At 40.3% G+C, this 17,500-nt stretch overlaps 1 protein-coding gene across 8 annotated transcripts in view; it reads left to right on the top strand.

The window, feature by feature from the left end:
* The window catches only part of LOC137888732 (extracellular sulfatase Sulf-2-like), a 61,079-nt gene that overhangs the window by 24,820 nt on the left and 18,759 nt on the right, over window positions 1-17,500 (top strand). For 7 of the 8 annotated variants that reach the window (XM_068732193.1, XM_068732190.1, XM_068732196.1 and 4 more), the window contains 3 exons: window positions 16,407-16,624; window positions 16,916-17,036; window positions 17,283-17,401. In XM_068732193.1, the coding sequence (XP_068588294.1) occupies window positions 16,465-16,624; window positions 16,916-17,036; window positions 17,283-17,401 (400 nt within the window). In that variant the 5' untranslated portion in view covers window positions 16,407-16,464. Of the gene's footprint in view, window positions 1-6,400; window positions 6,948-16,406; window positions 16,625-16,915; window positions 17,037-17,282; window positions 17,402-17,500 lie in introns of those variants that run through there. The other variant, XM_068732191.1, reaches the window with a different exon arrangement.

The following is a 17,500-nucleotide window of genomic DNA, read 5'->3' as shown; positions in this document are numbered from 1 at the left end:
ACACACACACACACACACACACACACACACACACACACACACACACACAGTGTGTCACAGCGGTGTGTATGTTTAATATCTGTATCCGTGGTTACATTTGGCTATTTGGTGTTTGAAAATGCTTTTAGACAGCTGATAGTTAGTGTTTTGTGTGTGTGTGTGTGTGTGTGTGTGTGTGTGTGTGTGTGTGTGTGTGTTGTAATGTGTCTGTTAGAGCAGCCAGAGGTCAAAAGGTCAAGCAGTGCTGCAGCTAACCCGCTAACTGATTAGTTCAGCCTGCTGCTGGCAATGAGGCTGACTGCAGGAGGCACACACACACACACACACACACACACACACACACACACACACACACACACACACACACACACACACACACACACACACGCTCTCTGCCAAATGATGCCAGAGGCCCACTAGGCTGCAGCCATTAGTCTCTTTCTCTCAGTGGATCTTGTTTCTGAGGCGCCTCAGAGGCTCAGTCACTGCGGAGTGGAAACCTCTTCTTCTACTGCTTCTTCTTCTTCTTCTACTTCTTCTGCTTCTTCTTCTTCTTCTTTTTCTTCTACTTCTTCTGCTTCTTCTTCTTCTTCTTCTTCTTCTTTTTCTTCTACTTCTGCTTCTTCTTCGTCTTCGTCTTCGTCTTCTTCTTCTTCTTCTTCTTCTGCTCCTGCTTCTTCTTCTGCTTCTGCTTCTTCTTCTTCTGCTTCTTCTTCTGCTCTTTTGTCTTCTTCTTCTTTTGCTGCTTCTTCCTCTTCCTCTTCTTTTTCTTTTTCTTCTTCTTCTTCTTCTTCTTCTTCTTCTTCTTTCTTCAGAATGTTTTCTGTCATTCATCAATGATTTGTTTTGGTTGCTGAATGGATTGTGATGAAATTCTGTGCAGACGTTCATGTTCCCCTGAGGATGAATCATAATAACCTTGGTGATCATCAACATGTCAACGTATCCAATGTGTTGGTCTTCATGAACAAACACCTGCAGAAGAATCATCCTCAGCTGTTTACTTGACCGTTAGCTAATGTTAGCATGCTAGCACGCTAAACTAAGACGGTGAACATTATAGCTGCTAAACATCAGCAGGTTAGCAGCGTCATTGTGAGCATCTCGTTAGCATTTAGCTCACAGCGAACAGTCGACTAATGTATTTATGATGTAAATGTATTTTTTGGTAAAAACAAACCTGGTGACCGTTTTGGAAGTCGTCATTAGAGAGAATCATTCGGTTGTTATTCAGCCCGTCGGTTTGAGTCTTGTCAGCGATAACAAGGAGGAAACCAGAGAAAACCAGAGAAATCCACAGAACACCAGAGAAAACCAGAGGAAACCAGAGAAAACCAGAGAACACCAGAGAACACCAGAGGAAACCAGAGAAAACCAGAGGAAACCAGAGAAAACCAGAGAACACCAGAGAACACCAGAGGAAACCAGAGAAAACCAGAGAACACCAGAGAACACCAGAGAAATCCACAGAACACCAGAGAAAACCAGAGGAAACCAGAGAAAACCAGAGAACACCAGAGAACACCAGAGGAAACCAGAGAAAACCAGAGGAAACCAGAGAAAACCAGAGAACACCAGAGAACACCAGAGAACACCAGAGGAAACCAGAGAAAACCAGAGAACACCAGAGGAAACCAGAGAACACCAGAGAACACCAGAGAAATCCACAGAACACCAGAGAAAACCAGAGAAAACCAGAGAACACCAGAGGAAACCAGAGAAAACCAGAGAACACCAGAGAAATCCACAGAACACCAGAGAAAACCAGAGGAAACCAGAGAACGCCAGAGAACACCAGAGGAAACCAGAGAACACCAGAGAACAGAGAAAACCAGAGAACACCAGAGAAAACCAGAGAACGCCAGAGAACACCAGAGGAAACCAGAGAAAACCAGAGAACACCAGAGAAATCCACAGAACACCAGAGAACACCAGAGGAAACCAGAGAAAACCAGAGAACACCAGAGAACACCAGAGGAAACCAGAGAAAACCAGAGAACACCAGAGAACACCAGAGGAAACCAGAGAACACCAGAGAACACCAGAGAAAACCGGGACCCGGTCCCCGTGGACCCAGTCCTGGTCTGGTGGAGGACTGAAGGCTCAGAGGCCGATCAACAGAAACACCTCTGAACTGCCTTCGTTTTGATTTCATCCTTTAGAGGAGAACTCAGAGCAGCCCATAATAATAAGCATCATGCAGGGTTACCATGACAACAGCAATCAGTCCACTCTCTCTCTCTCTCTCTCTCTCTCTCTCTCTCTCTCTCTCTCTCTCTCTCTCTCTCTCTCTCCTTGGTCTCTCTTTTCACATTTTTCTCTTTTTCCCCCTAAACTCTCTCCATCATCTGTGTCGTAGGACTGGATTTGAATCTGAAAGCTCTTTTGTTTGTCTGAACACACACACAGACACACACACACACACACACACACACACACACACACACACACACACACACACACACACACACACACACACACACACTCAGCCCAGTCAGTGCAGCAGTAACTGTGAATACAAAGCAGTGGAGCTGATTTTCTTTGTTGTTGTTGTTCTGCTGCACATTAAATTAATTTCTGACTGATGATCACGTTGTAAAGTCGTTGATGCTAACATGTTAGCATTCACCCGGTTACTAGTTTGTCGGCTGCTTGAAGCTCTGGTTTGGTTCCAGTTTTATGTTTTAATATTCTGCTTTAATCTTGTTCTTCATTTAAAGCTCTTTTGGATTTCTGAGTCTAAAACCAACATTGAATTATTTAATATATGTATTAGTTTGTCGGTTCTTTCTTAGAACGATGTTGGTAAAATCAATTTAAGCAGTCATTTAATTATTAGTTTTATTGATCTCATAACTGTAAAGACATTTGCGTTTAATGTCCAGCAGACATCTTTGCTTTTACATTGTTTATTTTTTTTTTAGATATTTATTTCTTAAATCTTTTTATTTGAAGCAGAAAAGTGACTACAGCTACTTTTGTGTCAATAACCATTCAAACATTGAATTATTATTGAAGCAGATTTAATTTAATACTTATAAGAGACCAGACTGACCATAACATTCTGATGATGGTCATTATTCAATTCAGGTCAGAATTGCAGTTCATACAATACTTTTACTTGTGACTGTTGGGAGGAAACTTGTCGTCAACATGTTTTTGTGGCTTTAGATCAACAACTGTCAATCAGCGTGTAGCCCCGCCCCTAAATCATCCCCTCTTTATGGTCTGTTTCTAAATGGACCATAATGCACTAAATGAACATCATGCTGTATTGAAGAAGACTTGAAACTAGAGATTGAGACCATAAACTCATGTTTACAATGTTTACTGAGGGAATAAATCAAGAGAGAAGTAGAGTCATTTTAGACTAGACTTCTATACAACCAGAGGAGTCGCCGTTATGCAGATGACACACAAGTGTATATCTCCATTTCTTCTACTGCCTGTCTCACATCAATATTTGGATGTATAAAAGGGTTTTAAAACTAGAATTGACAAATTCTATATTTTTCTCAGAGCATGAAATCACTTGGGTCCAGTGTTTCTCCGGTGTTTCCTCTCAAAGAGATGTGAGTGACGTTCGCTCCGTCAGAGTCAGTTTCATTTTATTTCATCCGTCAGCTTCTCACAACGCCGTCTTATCAACCTCTCTCCGTCACTACCTCCGTCTGCGTCTCTGCTCGTTATTCAGCAGCTCTGACAGATAAAAGCACTTCATTAGTCCGATAACTCATCTACACCTTTACCTCCGCTCCTCCGCCTCCTCCTTCCTCTCCTCCATCCTAATGCTTTTTCTATCTCATGTCTTTTTCTCTTCTTCTCTCTCCACCATTTAGTTTTTTGCACCTCAAAACATGCTTCTGTCTCTGAATCACACCTGATATGTTTTTAGATAATGTGGAAGCGTTTCTCAGGTGTGTGAGGTGATCGCATGAACATTCACTTGGGTTGATATTCAGCGGCGTCTTGGATCCTGATGGCTGCAGGGAAAAGATGTGTTAATATATTTAGTTTCCTACTTTACAGTATTTCATTTCACGCTTTGACTTTGTTTCAAATGATCATACTTCCACCTTTTCTCTACTGTATTATATGTTCCATTTCTCTTTCCTGAGTCTCATGAGGAGCATCGATGCTGGACAAGACAGTGTGTGGTGTTTATTGGATGCAGGGAAGACGTGAAGTCTGTAAATGAGATGAAGGGTGGTGCATTAAGAGACGGGGAGGGTCTAGTATTTAGGTGATGATTCAGTCTTCATGTTCTATTCATGTTGAAGTGCTGTGTGTGTGTGTGTGTGTGTGTGTGTGTGTGTGTGTGTGTGTGTGTGTGTGTGTGTGTGTGTGTGTGTGTGTGTGTGTGTGTGTGTGTGTGTGTGTTGGCAGCAGATGGACAGAGTGTCTCTTAAAGGGATATTTGTTTTATTACTCTTTTTTTCAGTTTGGCAGACATTTTGTTTTCTGTCTTTTAACTGTCCAACATTTCTTTTCTGCTTTCTCTTCTTCTGTTGTTGATCTAACGTCTGATCTCTAAAAAAGAATTTCACTGGAGCACGTTTTTATTTTGGAAACGCACCAGTTGTTGTATAACTTTCCATATGTTCAGTTTTGCAGCAATAAAACACCTTTTTTATATTGCCAAATCTATCTCGGAGGATGTAACCTATGGTTTTTCCAAGAAGTGATGGTTGGACATCAAAGCTCATGAGACCAGAGACACCTGAGCTCCTCATGTTGTATTCATTCTATTAAGACACTTTGGTTTTGGGAGAAATGGTGGCTTCGGTTGAATATTGAAAAAGTAAACACACTCTGTGAGACCGTCATCTTTCCCAATAAACACAAACAGGTGATTAATCGGCCGAAATCAGTGAAACCTAAAGTTAAAGTTGACTTATTTTAACTTTGATTTTAACAATTAACTTCACCTACGTAAGTTACGTAACAAACATACTTATTTTAACCAAAGACACAATTATTTTGGGAAACGTGACAGCGTAACAGTTTGTAAGATTCACACAACAACTGACTGAAACCGTTGAAACAGGAAGCAAACATCCGTCTCTCTGTATGTTTCTTTCTGGACTTTGTGTCTCTATAACATCTTCAACTTTCTTCGTTCCCGTCAGAATTATAACAGCCACTAGAGGGTGAACTCACTTGAACGTAAACACACACTTTCTGAAATGACTGAAGACTTTTGTAAAGTAGAATAGTTTTACTGGAGAGTAGTGTCTTCCCAAGAAGAAGAAGAACATCAGTCAGGATGTTTTTCGTCGTGACCGCTGAACCCTGAGAGTTTATTCGAGGCGTGTTGTTGAAGCAGTTTCTCAGAGACTGATGGTGGTAGAAACACTGAAGTCATCAGATTCTCCCGAGACATCTGGGGTGAGGGAAACATCAGCAGGCCTGAGAGCGGAAAAAGAGACGTGCATTTACATTTGATGCTCCCGTGGAGCCGCTGGCTTCCAGCTCATCAATAAAGCAGCCGCAGAGCGTCAACGTGACGAGAGCCATCGCTCTGCTGCTGCAGATGAATGATTCAGGGCCGGGACACTATGTGGCTGTTTAGAGAAAAACCTGATTAAACCTTTACCGTCCAGGTCAACAGCTCCACAACGACCGAGTCACTTCTGAGTTTCAGCTGGAGTCCAAATCAAGTCAGTGACTCGAAGTGGAAAGAAAAGCCAAAACTCATTAGTCAGTGTCGGAAGTTTATTCAAAAATCAAAGACTGTATGCATGTAACAAGCAGAAACTGTATGTTTCCTGTGAACACAGAGGTTTATTTTGAAACAAAATATGATCAAATAACAAGAGGAAACTGACTCTAAGGGGAACATAACACCTCATAGTTTGAAGAGTTGGACCATCGAACTCCCGAATGAGTTGACCCCAGCTTTTACAAAACGGGTGTGGTTAATGTTAGGGAGAGGTTGTGGTCGAGTCATTACCCGAATATTTTCTCCATCTCTCTTTGACTTCTTTTGAAGCCCAAACAACGGACAGATTCAAACGCTCGTTTTTTTGTTTTGCGGCGACGATTTGAAGGTCAGAGTTCACTTTAGTCCAGCTTGGATAGGGCGGATAGCTGGATTAGTTGTTTTGGAGAAGATTTAATTATGTTTCCTCTTAACTTTTCCAATTTGTTTCATCATGATTACAGACTAAAAACTGCAGCGTCGTCTTCCACAATGCAACGAGAGGATGGGGAGGAAAAGTTCGACATTATGCAGACGATCGATCGGTGCTCGTTTTGAACTTCACTTTAACTCTGTGAAAACACTTTAAACCAATGTAGGAAACATTGACCGTTTCCCCGTTTCATATGACGTAAATGAAACACTAAACACAGCGGCTCTACTTCCTCATCTCCTTTCACCTCCTCTCTTAAATTCGGTTTCTCCTTCCTGTTTTCCTGCCTTTCATATCGACAGAAAAGTTAATCAGCTCTTATTCTCCTTGCACTATTTACTCGTGTCTGAAACCAAACAACATAAAAGGATCGAGGCAGAAGGAGATGAGAAAGTGATGAAGAGATAGAGAGACAATAGAGGGAGTCAGAGGGAGGGAGGGAGAGGCCCAGAGATATGAAAAAGGCGAAAGAGAGATAGAAGCTGAGGAAAGCTGAGAGGAACAGAATAGGAGGTATGAAAAGATTTACAGAAAGAGACGATGAGAGAGCGATAGAGGAAGGGAGAGAGAGGGGGAGGTAGAGAGAGAGAGAGATAGAGGGAGGAGGAGGAGGAGGAGGAGGAGGAGGAGCAGCTCAGCTGTTGTCACAACAGGGAGCGAGCGAGCGGTCATCGAGGGGAGAGAGCTGTTGCCACGGGGATTATCACCATGTTTGCCGCCGCCGCGTCGGCCAACGGGACCTGAACCGAGGGGAGGGTTGTCGGTTTCTGGCGGAGCCCCTACGAGCAAGGCAGCAGGACTCATGAGCACCAGGTAGGACAAGAGAAGGGAGCTGAAGTGAGGAGCTGAAAAAGACAAAGAGAACATGTAGAGAGGTTTGTAGGACGTCGTCTAGAGGAAGTGAAAGAGGAAACACAGAAGTGATACTGCAGAGTTTCAGGGTTGTTTTTTCTGTCAGCTTTGCTTCTTCGTCTGTTTGACCTGATCTCAGGTCTGTTCTGCTCAGATCAGCTGCTTCAGCTTCAGTTTGGGATTTTTGTTTGATTTGATTTCTGCGTCAAGTGGTGATATTTTAGATTTGTCCCATGTGCAGATCTAAACCTGAACGTTAGTCTGCCTCTGATATCCAGTCATAATATCGTGTAATCAAATATAATATAACATAACATATAATACATATAATATAACAAAATACAACAAAATATAATAAAATAAAATATAGTTTAAGACATGGAAAAAGAAGAAGCTGGAACCAGTGAGTTTGTAGTTTATGAAATTATTTATTTATTTTTCAAAATATTCATGTGATATTTATTTCATGCTGCTGAAATCTGTCTTTTATACTCAGTTAAAACAGGGAATTTGCTTTCACAAAAAGAGACTGAATATAACTGATATGTTCAGAAGTCAGACTGCATTTAAAGATAGACTAATGTGTTGTTGGTTTTGTTCTTTTCTTAATTTGTTGATAATGAGAAAAACACAGAAAGACTCCAGAGTTCTGTTCATCTCATGTTCCCTGAATCAGCATTTGGTTTCAGAGCTGGACGGAGAGAACAGAGAGTCGTTCTGTGATTTGATATCAGAGTGAACTGAGGAGCTCCTCGTCTGTTTGGGACATTCGGTTGAAGCCTCAGCTGGACGTCAGTTTGATCTGTCTGTGTTTAGCACAGAGAGGAAACTGGCATGTGTTTCAGCCACAGAAACTGTTTTAGCGGTTTGTCTTACTTAATCAAATCAATACATTCATTATGGCCCAAGCATCAATTATTATTATACCTTTTTGAGGCCTTTATCATGTTCAAATATTCACCAAATTTGGCACGCTTAGCAGGACTGGTGAAGATATTGTATGGCTCGCTAGCGCCAATCCTTGGTCCATTAAACTCCGCCTACTTAGATTTTTTGCCATTTTTAATTTTGTGAAAAAAACCTTCCTCAGCCATAGGTCCCACTGCTACCAATTTTTTTGTGGATAATTATTGGAGCAATACTATCAAAATATATCAAAAACTTCTTGATTTCTTATTGCGTTTAGATTAGATATTGACCAATTAACATAAAAGTGCATGGTTTTGCAAACCTATAGCCGTAATTCCACAATAATTGGGCCAATCCTCACGAAACGTGCAACATACGTCCACACAACCACCTCAAACATACCCTCAAATTTGAATTTCAGTCAACAACTAGGGGGCGCTTCTGTAATTCTGCCATTTCTTGCAATTTTAGGCCATTTTATTACTTGTTGTGTTTCTTCATATTGCCCATGGAGTAAATCAGTTTAGCTGCGAGCTCCAACTTACTAACACCATTAAAAGTATGCCGATTGATCGGTGATCAGCTCCTGTGTGCAGTGTACTCATTAAAGTACACACAAGTATCGCTGGATTACTGCGATACTGAAGAAAACCTAAAAACGTGCAGATTCTCAGTCAGCTTCTGCATCACGTGTTGGCGTTGATGATGATTGAGTGTAAACACCTGCTGACTTGTTTATTGATAACGATCACTATGTATCAGCTGATATATTGATCACAGAGGAGAAGGACTTATTGATCTCTTTGTATGACACACATGATAAACTGTATGTCCGGACTAAACTCTGTTAAACTCTGCATGTAAAAGCACTGATGAATATGGAACAGCAGGGCTGAATTATCACTGCATCTCTTTTACTGACATTTAACATATCCAGTCACTCGGCGGCCAGCTGCATCCGCCACCGAGGTCCGCCCACCCACTCATGAATATTAATGAGCGGATAGATGTGACACGCATAATATAATATGATAATATAGTGCGATACACTATGTAAAGCGTGTGGACGGATGAGCGTTCAGGATGCAGGGATTTGCTCTCATTCAGAGACCAGAACCTTTGTGATGTGGCTGATAAAGTCTGTCTCACATTTAATGGTAATCACATTAGTAATCACTGCAATTAGTGATCACATCTATACGGTCCGGGTCACAGCAGACCAGTAAACTTGGTTTATTTCACTGAATGAAGCAGACTGTTCTCAGCCAGCATTTACTACATAGTCTGTCTATAAGAAGTGGATTTAGTCATCGTGACGTCTCTCATTGGTTTATTGATTGATGTTTGAAGCCTTGAGTTCGGCGATTATGGCCGTCACCATTTTAGATTACGGCTGTCACCATTTTAGATTATGGCCGTCACCATGCAACCAGTGAACAGGAAGTGACCATATCTGGACTGAGGAGGAGGGATTTAGAGATGCCGTATACGTCTCTGGTAGACCTGTCAATCACAAGCTAGCCCCGCCCTAAAGCATACTCTGCCCAGATCTCATCATTTTAGATTTTTTTTTATTGAACCTTCTGTGGACCAAACCGGAACAAACTGTCCACACACGTTCTACCATGTAGTGTATTTAAAGTCCCTCTCCAGAAGAACTTCTCTGTTCTTAAATTAAACATTTTAAGAGTATCTGAGAAGTAGAACACATACCTAAAAGAAACGTATATTTGTACTTCATTTTAACGGTTATGTTTTATACATTATTTAGGCCTTTTGTTCCCCAGTGCTGCTGACTGTATGTTTGTGGTGTTTACTGCAGACTGCTCCGGCCAAGGTGAGGAGATAATGTTTCGCTGCTCTCAGAAGAAAGCTCTGAATATCAAATGAAACAAACTATCTGGAATCAACAGCAGCAGCAGCAGCTTCATTTTCCAGGCGGGACTCCATGAATATCAAATGCAAGAAAGTATCAGGATTCAAAAGGGCTGCTTTTATTTCCAGCAACTTCATATCTCAGAAATAAAAAGACGTGTCTCGTCCAACCAGTGAACCAAAACCTTTTTAAAATTGATCAGTTTGACTCAAAGCTTCTCCAGACGGTCAGTGTTGAGCATCAGAAATCCTCCAGACACTGTTAAAGAAGTGTAACAGATAACTTGATAAGTAAAGCACCTTTCAGAGATGCACCTCTTTAAACTAATCTCACAGCAATTTAACATGCCGGCCTCGTGTCTGAACAAACACCACAGTCGTTGTCACCAGAGGGACAACCGCAGTCGTACCTGAAACACTTCTTTATCACAAGTCTGAGTAACGTTCTGCAGCAGTACAAGTTTAACACGAGAAACCACGACTCCTAAGATCACTGTTACACATCTGGAAATGATGAAAGCGAGTAGAGTGAGAGAGATGACGTTATTAATGTGTTACATCCCGTTACGTTACGTTACGCTACGCTGCTCTGTGCTGCCTTGCGTTGCGTCATAATGTATGTTATAATGTTATGTTACGTTATGTAATAATGTTACGCTAACGTTACACTACATTACGTTATAATGTCCGGTTATAATGTTATGCTAACATTATGTGTTATAATTAACGTTATAATGTTAGGTTATAATGTTAGGTTATAATTAACGTTATAATGTTAAGTTATAATGTTAGGATATAATTAACGTTATAATGCTAGGTTATAATGTTAGGTTACAATTAACGTTATAATGTTAGTTTATAATTAACGTTATAATGTTAGGTTATAATGTTAGGTTATAATTAACGTTATAATTAACGTTATAATGTTAGGTTATAATGTTAGGTTATAATTAATGTTATAATTAATGTTATAATGTTAGGTTATAATGTTAGGTTATAATTAACGTTATAATGTTAGGTTATAATTAACGTTATAATTAATGTTATAATGTTAGGTTATAATGTTAGGTTATAATTAACGTTATAATGTTAGGTTATAATGTTAGGTTATAATTAACGTTATAATGCTAGGTTATAATATTAGGTTATAATGTTAGGTTACAATTAACGTTATAATGTTAGTTTATAATTAACGTTATAATGTTAGGTTATAATTAACGTAATGTTAGGTTATAATGTTAGGTTATAATTAACGTTATAATGCTAGGTTATAATGTTAGGTTATAATTAACGTTATAATTAATGTTATAATGTTAGGTTATAATGTTAGGTTATAATTAACGTTATAATGTTAGGTTATAATGTTAGGTTATAATTAACGTTATAATGTTAGTTTATAATTAACGTTATAATGTTAGGTTATAATGTTAGGTTATGATGTTAGGTTATAATGTTAGGTTATAATTAACGTTATAATTAATGTTATAATGTTAGGTTATAATGTTAGGTTATAATTAACGTTATAATGTTAGGTTATAATGTTAGGTTATAATGTTAGGTTATAATTAACGTTATAATGTTAGGTTATAATTAACGTTATAATGTTAGTTTATAATTAACGTTATAATGTTAGGTTATAATGTTAGGTTATAATTAACGTTATAATGTTAGGTTATAATTAACGTTATAATGTTAGGTTATAATTAACGTTATAATGTTAGTTTATAATTAACGTTATAATGTTAGGTTATAATGTTAGGTTATAATTAACGTTATAATGTTAGTTTATAATTAACGTTATAATGTTAGGTTATAATTAACGTTATAATGTTAGGTTATAATGTTAGGTTATAATGTTAGGTTATAATTAACGTTATAATGTTAGGTTATAATTAACGTTATAATGTTAGTTTATAATTAACGTTATAATGTTAGGTTATAATTAACATTGTAATGTTAGGTTATAATGGGCGGGCGGGAATCACTTCTGTAATTTGTTTTAACCCAAATGACGATCTTTTCCTAAACTTGTAGTTTTGTTGTCTAAACCTAACTAAAATGTTTCTTGTGAAGACGGAAGTTTATTTTGAAAAGACAGTTTGAATGTAACGAGCGGAAATTGACACGTGTTGCTGGACTTTTGTAGGAAAATGTACTCATTAGTTGTCCTGTATGTAATATGTCCTGCTCATTAGTTTTGTATTTGTCTGCAGGAAACAGTGACGTCGGGATAAATTCCTAGATCACTTGAGCTCCTCAGTTAAATTAAGTCTACTGTAAAGACAAAAAGGCCTTTATTCTTCAGTCAGTCATACGGCGCTGCAGATATATCCCTTATGCTCCGGACGTAGATCTTTCCTTCATGACGGGAAACATGACACATTTCAAATTCTGCTCTCTGACTTGTTGTGTTTAGACTGAGTGAGAGAAATAATCCCGTAGGTTAGTCTGGTTTCACATCAATTTTTAGGTCAGTTTTATAATGAGACCGTATGACATAACCTAAACAAGGGGATTACTGTCGGACTGTATCGGGTCACTGCAGGACAGAACACATGTTGGTCTGAGCGGAGCCGACAGCTGGACCGCTCTGTTGCAGTCCAGATGTCGGGTTCATCACCTGATCCATAAACTGGGTTTAAAAAATGCTGTAGTGCTGGCTCAGATCCCACATCTGTTTATTCTTAGTCTCTCCGTTTATCTCTATCTGAATCACAGACGGTGTGTTGTCAACGTAAAAGGAATTTGACTTGGTGATTGATGCGCGACAATAAACACATTGCAATAGTATGGGGCATAATGAAATAAAATCCTAAATAATAATCAATTACTTTATAATATTATTATAATTAATAACTCAATCTAATCTAATTTATGTATCTAATATTCCAGAAAATATTTCAGCACAATTCCTCAGTAAATTGTATATTTTTATATGGGTATAATTACATGTGTATATATATATATAAGTATATTGTATAGTGTACAACAGAAAACTGAAATACACTTCATAGTGAAGTGTTCATAGTGAAGTATGAGCAGAGCCACAGAATCAAATAGCACATAGTTCATAGGGAAGATTAACTCTAAATGTACCCAGTTTGACAGAGGAGCTGGAAAACATTTCAGAGAAAACAGATTAAAATGTCAGATTTACCCAGAATTTATTATAAAACCCGTATTTCCTCCACTAACCTCTGACATTAGGAGGACTTGCACTGTTTCAAATTATATTTATATCAGCAAGTTTAGGAGGTGAAGCATGTTTCCACTTCCTGAAAATAAGATGCAGTGAAACTCTAGATGGTGAATTTGTACCTTAATATGTGATAATTATGTTAAGATATATGAACGTCTTCAGTAGCTGTAACTTGCTCTTAAGTTGTTTCTTTATCCAAATGCTGGGCTTTCAAAAAAGCTTTACAGTGTTTCAAAAATGCTCTCACCTTTAATTTGAGCATCACTTTGTGGTGCTGATGTAAGATCTACTAACACCTCATTTCCACTGCATTGTAAGACTTTTCTCGACGCAACGCAACAATTTACGGTATTGTAGTGTTCGGCGTACTGTTCGGTGTATTGTGCGGCATAGTGTACGTCGTGTTTGACTTGGTGTTCTGCGTAGTGTTTGGCGTATTGTACGTATTGTTTTGCGTATCGTTCGTATTGTTTTGCGTATCGTACGTATTGTTTGGCGTATCGTACGTAGTGTTTGGCGTATCGTACGTAGTGTTTGGCGTATCGTACGTAGTGTTTGGCGTATCGTACGTATTGTTTTGCGTATCGTACGTAGCATTTGGCGTAGTGTTTGGCGTATTGTACGTATTGTTTTGTGTATCGTACGTATTGTTTGGCGTATTGTACGTAGTGTTTGGCGTATCGTACGTAGTGTTTGGCGTATCGTACGTAGTGTTTGGCGTATCGTACGTATTGTTTTGCGTATCGTACGTAGCGTTTGGCGTAGTGTTTGGCGTATTGTACGTATTGTTTGGCGTATCGTACGTAGTGTTTGGCGTATCGTACGTATTGTTTTGCGTATCGTACGTAGCGTTTGGCGTAGTGTTTGGCGTATTGTACGTATTGTTTGGCGTATTGTACGTATTGTTTGGCGTATTGTACGTATTGTTTGGCGCAGTGTTTGGCGCAGTGTACGCCGTAATGTTCCGTTGGCACGGAACCTAATTTTTGGCGTAGTGATTGGCGTAGTGTTCAACGTACAATACGCATAATGTATATATAAAATGCATAATACGCGTAATTTATATCGTGTTCGGGGTAGTGTACGGCAAGTATACGCATAGTGCACGTAGTGTAAGGCATAGTTTTGCAGGCTGCAATTTTTCAAACAATCTGGGGAAAGTAAATAAAAAGATTGTTGTTGCTATTGATGACTTATGATTAAAAATGGCGGGTTTAAGCAGGATGTCCTGTGTCGCTGTCGTGACCGCTCAGACCAATCGGTGGTCTGCAGTGTTTTAACTCTACTCTTCGAGTATCGGCTCAGCTCGCTTGGAACAGAGGTGGTACCAAGAAAAGTAATAGGTACTATCAACAGCGTTTACTACTGGAAAACCCAAAAGAGAGCGAGTCGAGTAGCCGTAGAGAGAGTCCAGTGAAACCCTCACGAACAGAGACAAAGAGGCTCATGTGTCTCTCTCCCAGCAGGTTGTGTGTAATCTCAGTCTGTTCACAGCTGGAGCCTCCAGACCACTTTAACATGAGAGCCCCACCACCAGCACACTGTACACACACACACACACACACACACACACACACACACACACCGCTGAGCCTCCTCTGTTTTGATTACTGGCTAATTTGCATGACGCACCCTGCTGTGAGCTCACACACACACACACATTCCTCCTGTGCTTTGTCAGTGTGACTTATAGGGTTGCAGCGTTTTATTATCAGAGAAACAAAAGACTGCAGCTAATAACTGTGTGTGTGTGTGTGTGTGTGTGTGTGTGTGTGTGTGTGTGTGTGTGTGTGTGTGTGTGTGCATTTGTCTTACAGATACACAGATTTCAGCGTCGTTATTTGGATCCTGCAGCATTTTTCTTTTCTTTTTCTCATTTTCTCTCTCGGACGTGTTCATCAATATTCCCGGCCTCACACAGAAGATAAACACAGAGCGTCACGTACTGCGCTGACATTTCACCCAAACACTGCTGCAATAATAATAATAATATCATGTTTGCTTCAATAGCAGCAGAGACGTGACACCAGAAAGAGCAGGATATACATCTGGACCACGGGTCACATTTCTATCAGATCTGCTGCTTTCCTCTAGCGCCACAGTCTGTCTGTTAATAGACACGTAACCTGCAACAGCTAGTTCTATTCTGTAGGAAAAGTGATAGTGAACAAATTTAAACATTGTGCAGCGCCTTTGCACGGTGATTAAATGAAAGCATCTGCAGAGTAGCGGCTCAATGTTGCTGCATTTCTTTCATCAGAATGAACCATCTACAGCAAACTCTTAAAGACACTGACACACACGTGAACAATGAAATCGAGTGTCAGTAGGATTGATTGATTGATTGATAGATATCTTTATTTTTGTGTCATGCGCATAATGTACCCAACCCTCACCAAAGATGCACTGCAGTGGACACACACGTCATTAAGTCTCATTCAATTACAAAATGACTTCACCGCTCGGTCTTAAACTAAATATTCTGCCTTCTCTCTCAGGTCTGGAAATTAAACTCTGCTACAGAAAAGGTTCCTTTCCTGACGCACAACGACATTTAGATTGTAGTCCCAATGTGTTACACAGGAAAGAAAACAAACTACAACTACAAAAGCTAAATTATATGTGGAGGAGGAGGAGCCTCACAGCCAGAGGAAAGAAGCTGGTCTGAAGTCCGCTGGTTTCGTTTTCTGTATCTCTTTCCAGACAGCAGCAGGAAAACATATCGGCCTCTAGCCTCTAGTCTCTAGTCTCTAGCTTCTAGTCTCCATCCTCTAGTCTCTAGCTTCTAGTCTCCAGCCTCTAGCCTCCAGTCTCTCGCTTCTAGTCTCCAGCCTCTAGTCTCTAGTCTCTAGCTTCTAGTCTCCAGCCTCTAGTCTCTAGCCTCTAGTCTCTAGTCTCTAGCTTCTAGTCTCCAGCCTCTAGTCTCTAGTCTCTAGCTTCTAGTCTCCAGCCTCTAGTCTCTAGCCTCTAGTCTCTAGTCTCTAGTCTCTAGCTTCTAGTCTCCAGCCTCTAGTCTCTAGCTTCTAGTCTCCAGCCTCTAGTCTCTAGCCTCTAGTCTCCAGCCTCTAGTCTCTAGTCTCTAGCTTCTAGTCTCCAGCCTCTAGTCTCTAGTCTCTAGCTTCTAGTCTCCAGCCTCTAGTCTCTAGTCTCTAGCTTCTAGTCTCCAGCCTCTAGTCTCTAGCTTCTAGTCTCCAGCCTCTAGTCTCTAGCCTCTAGTCTCTAGCCTCTAGTCTCTAGTCTCTAGCCTCTAGTCTCTAGCCTCTAGCCTCTAGTCTCTAGAAATGTACATCACGTTCACATTTACAGTTTACCACCATAACTCCACGACCTTTTCTTTCCTGACTTTTCAAACAGGAAGTGATGTCGACGAGTCACTTGACTTGACTGTGAGCTCACAGGTTTGATTCCAACTTGTTTTTTTTTCTTTGTTTTTCCAGAAGTTGAGTGTTCACGGCTGATTGGTTGACCTGTTGGTGAGGTCAGGGGTCGAAGGCCATGGCGGGCCGACTCCTCCTCTTCCTGTTCTTCTCCGTGACGCTCGGCCATGCCCATTTCCCATCTGGCCAGCGTCTGAAGCCCCGCCTCCAGAGGGACCGCCGCAACATCCGGCCGAACATCATCCTCATCCTGACCGACGACCAGGACCAGGAGCTGGGTGACTGAAACACTCCCATTATTACTTTTATTATTATTATTATTACATTATTAACAACCATTATCATAATATATCAATATTTTACTATTACTGTTACGATGCTATTGATACTAATGCTATTACTACGAATAACGCTGATGCTTTTATTGTTGAAACATCATGACACAACGTCAGACAACAATTCAGAAGTTTTCTTTCTCTGAAATTGAAATGATCTTTGTTGGATGACCTGACGATACGTGTTGTTCATAGTTTATAACGTAGTAATAACATCTTTCTTTCTCTCCGTAGGTTCGATGCAGGCGATGAATAAGACTCGCCGGATCATGGAGGAGGGCGGGACTTCCTTCTCCAACGCCTTCGTGACCACGCCCATGTGCTGTCCGTCACGTTCCAGCATGCTCACTGGGAAGTAAGTCCAGACAGACAGAGAGACAGACAGACAGACAGACAGAGAGAGACAGAGAGAGAGAGAGAGACAGAGAGAGAGACAGAGAGAGAGACAGACAGACAGACAGACAGAGAGACAGAGAGAGAGAGAGACAGACAGACAGACAGACAGAGAGAGTGATTTAATTCATCCTATAAAAAGTCTGACATCACTTTTGACCAAAGTTATGAGTAAAAAAAAATAAACAAAATACTATTTTGTCTGGAGGTACGTTCACAACCACAACACCTACACCAACAACGAGAACTGCTCCTCTCCGTCATGGCAACGGCAGCATGAGCCACGGACCTTCGGGGTCTACCTCAACAACACCGGATACAGGACAGGTACACACACACACACACACACACACACACACACACACACACACAGACGCGCACACACACACACACACACACACACACACACACAGACGAAGGCTTGTA

Source organism: Cebidichthys violaceus, unplaced genomic scaffold (assembly GCF_023349555.1).
Source record: "Cebidichthys violaceus isolate CVI_PGR_0920_01 unplaced genomic scaffold, fCebVio1.0.p SCAF_57, whole genome shotgun sequence".
In the NCBI taxonomy this organism is placed as follows: Eukaryota; Metazoa; Chordata; class Actinopteri; order Perciformes; family Stichaeidae; genus Cebidichthys; species Cebidichthys violaceus.
This window is presented reverse-complemented; position numbering and strand designations above follow the sequence as displayed.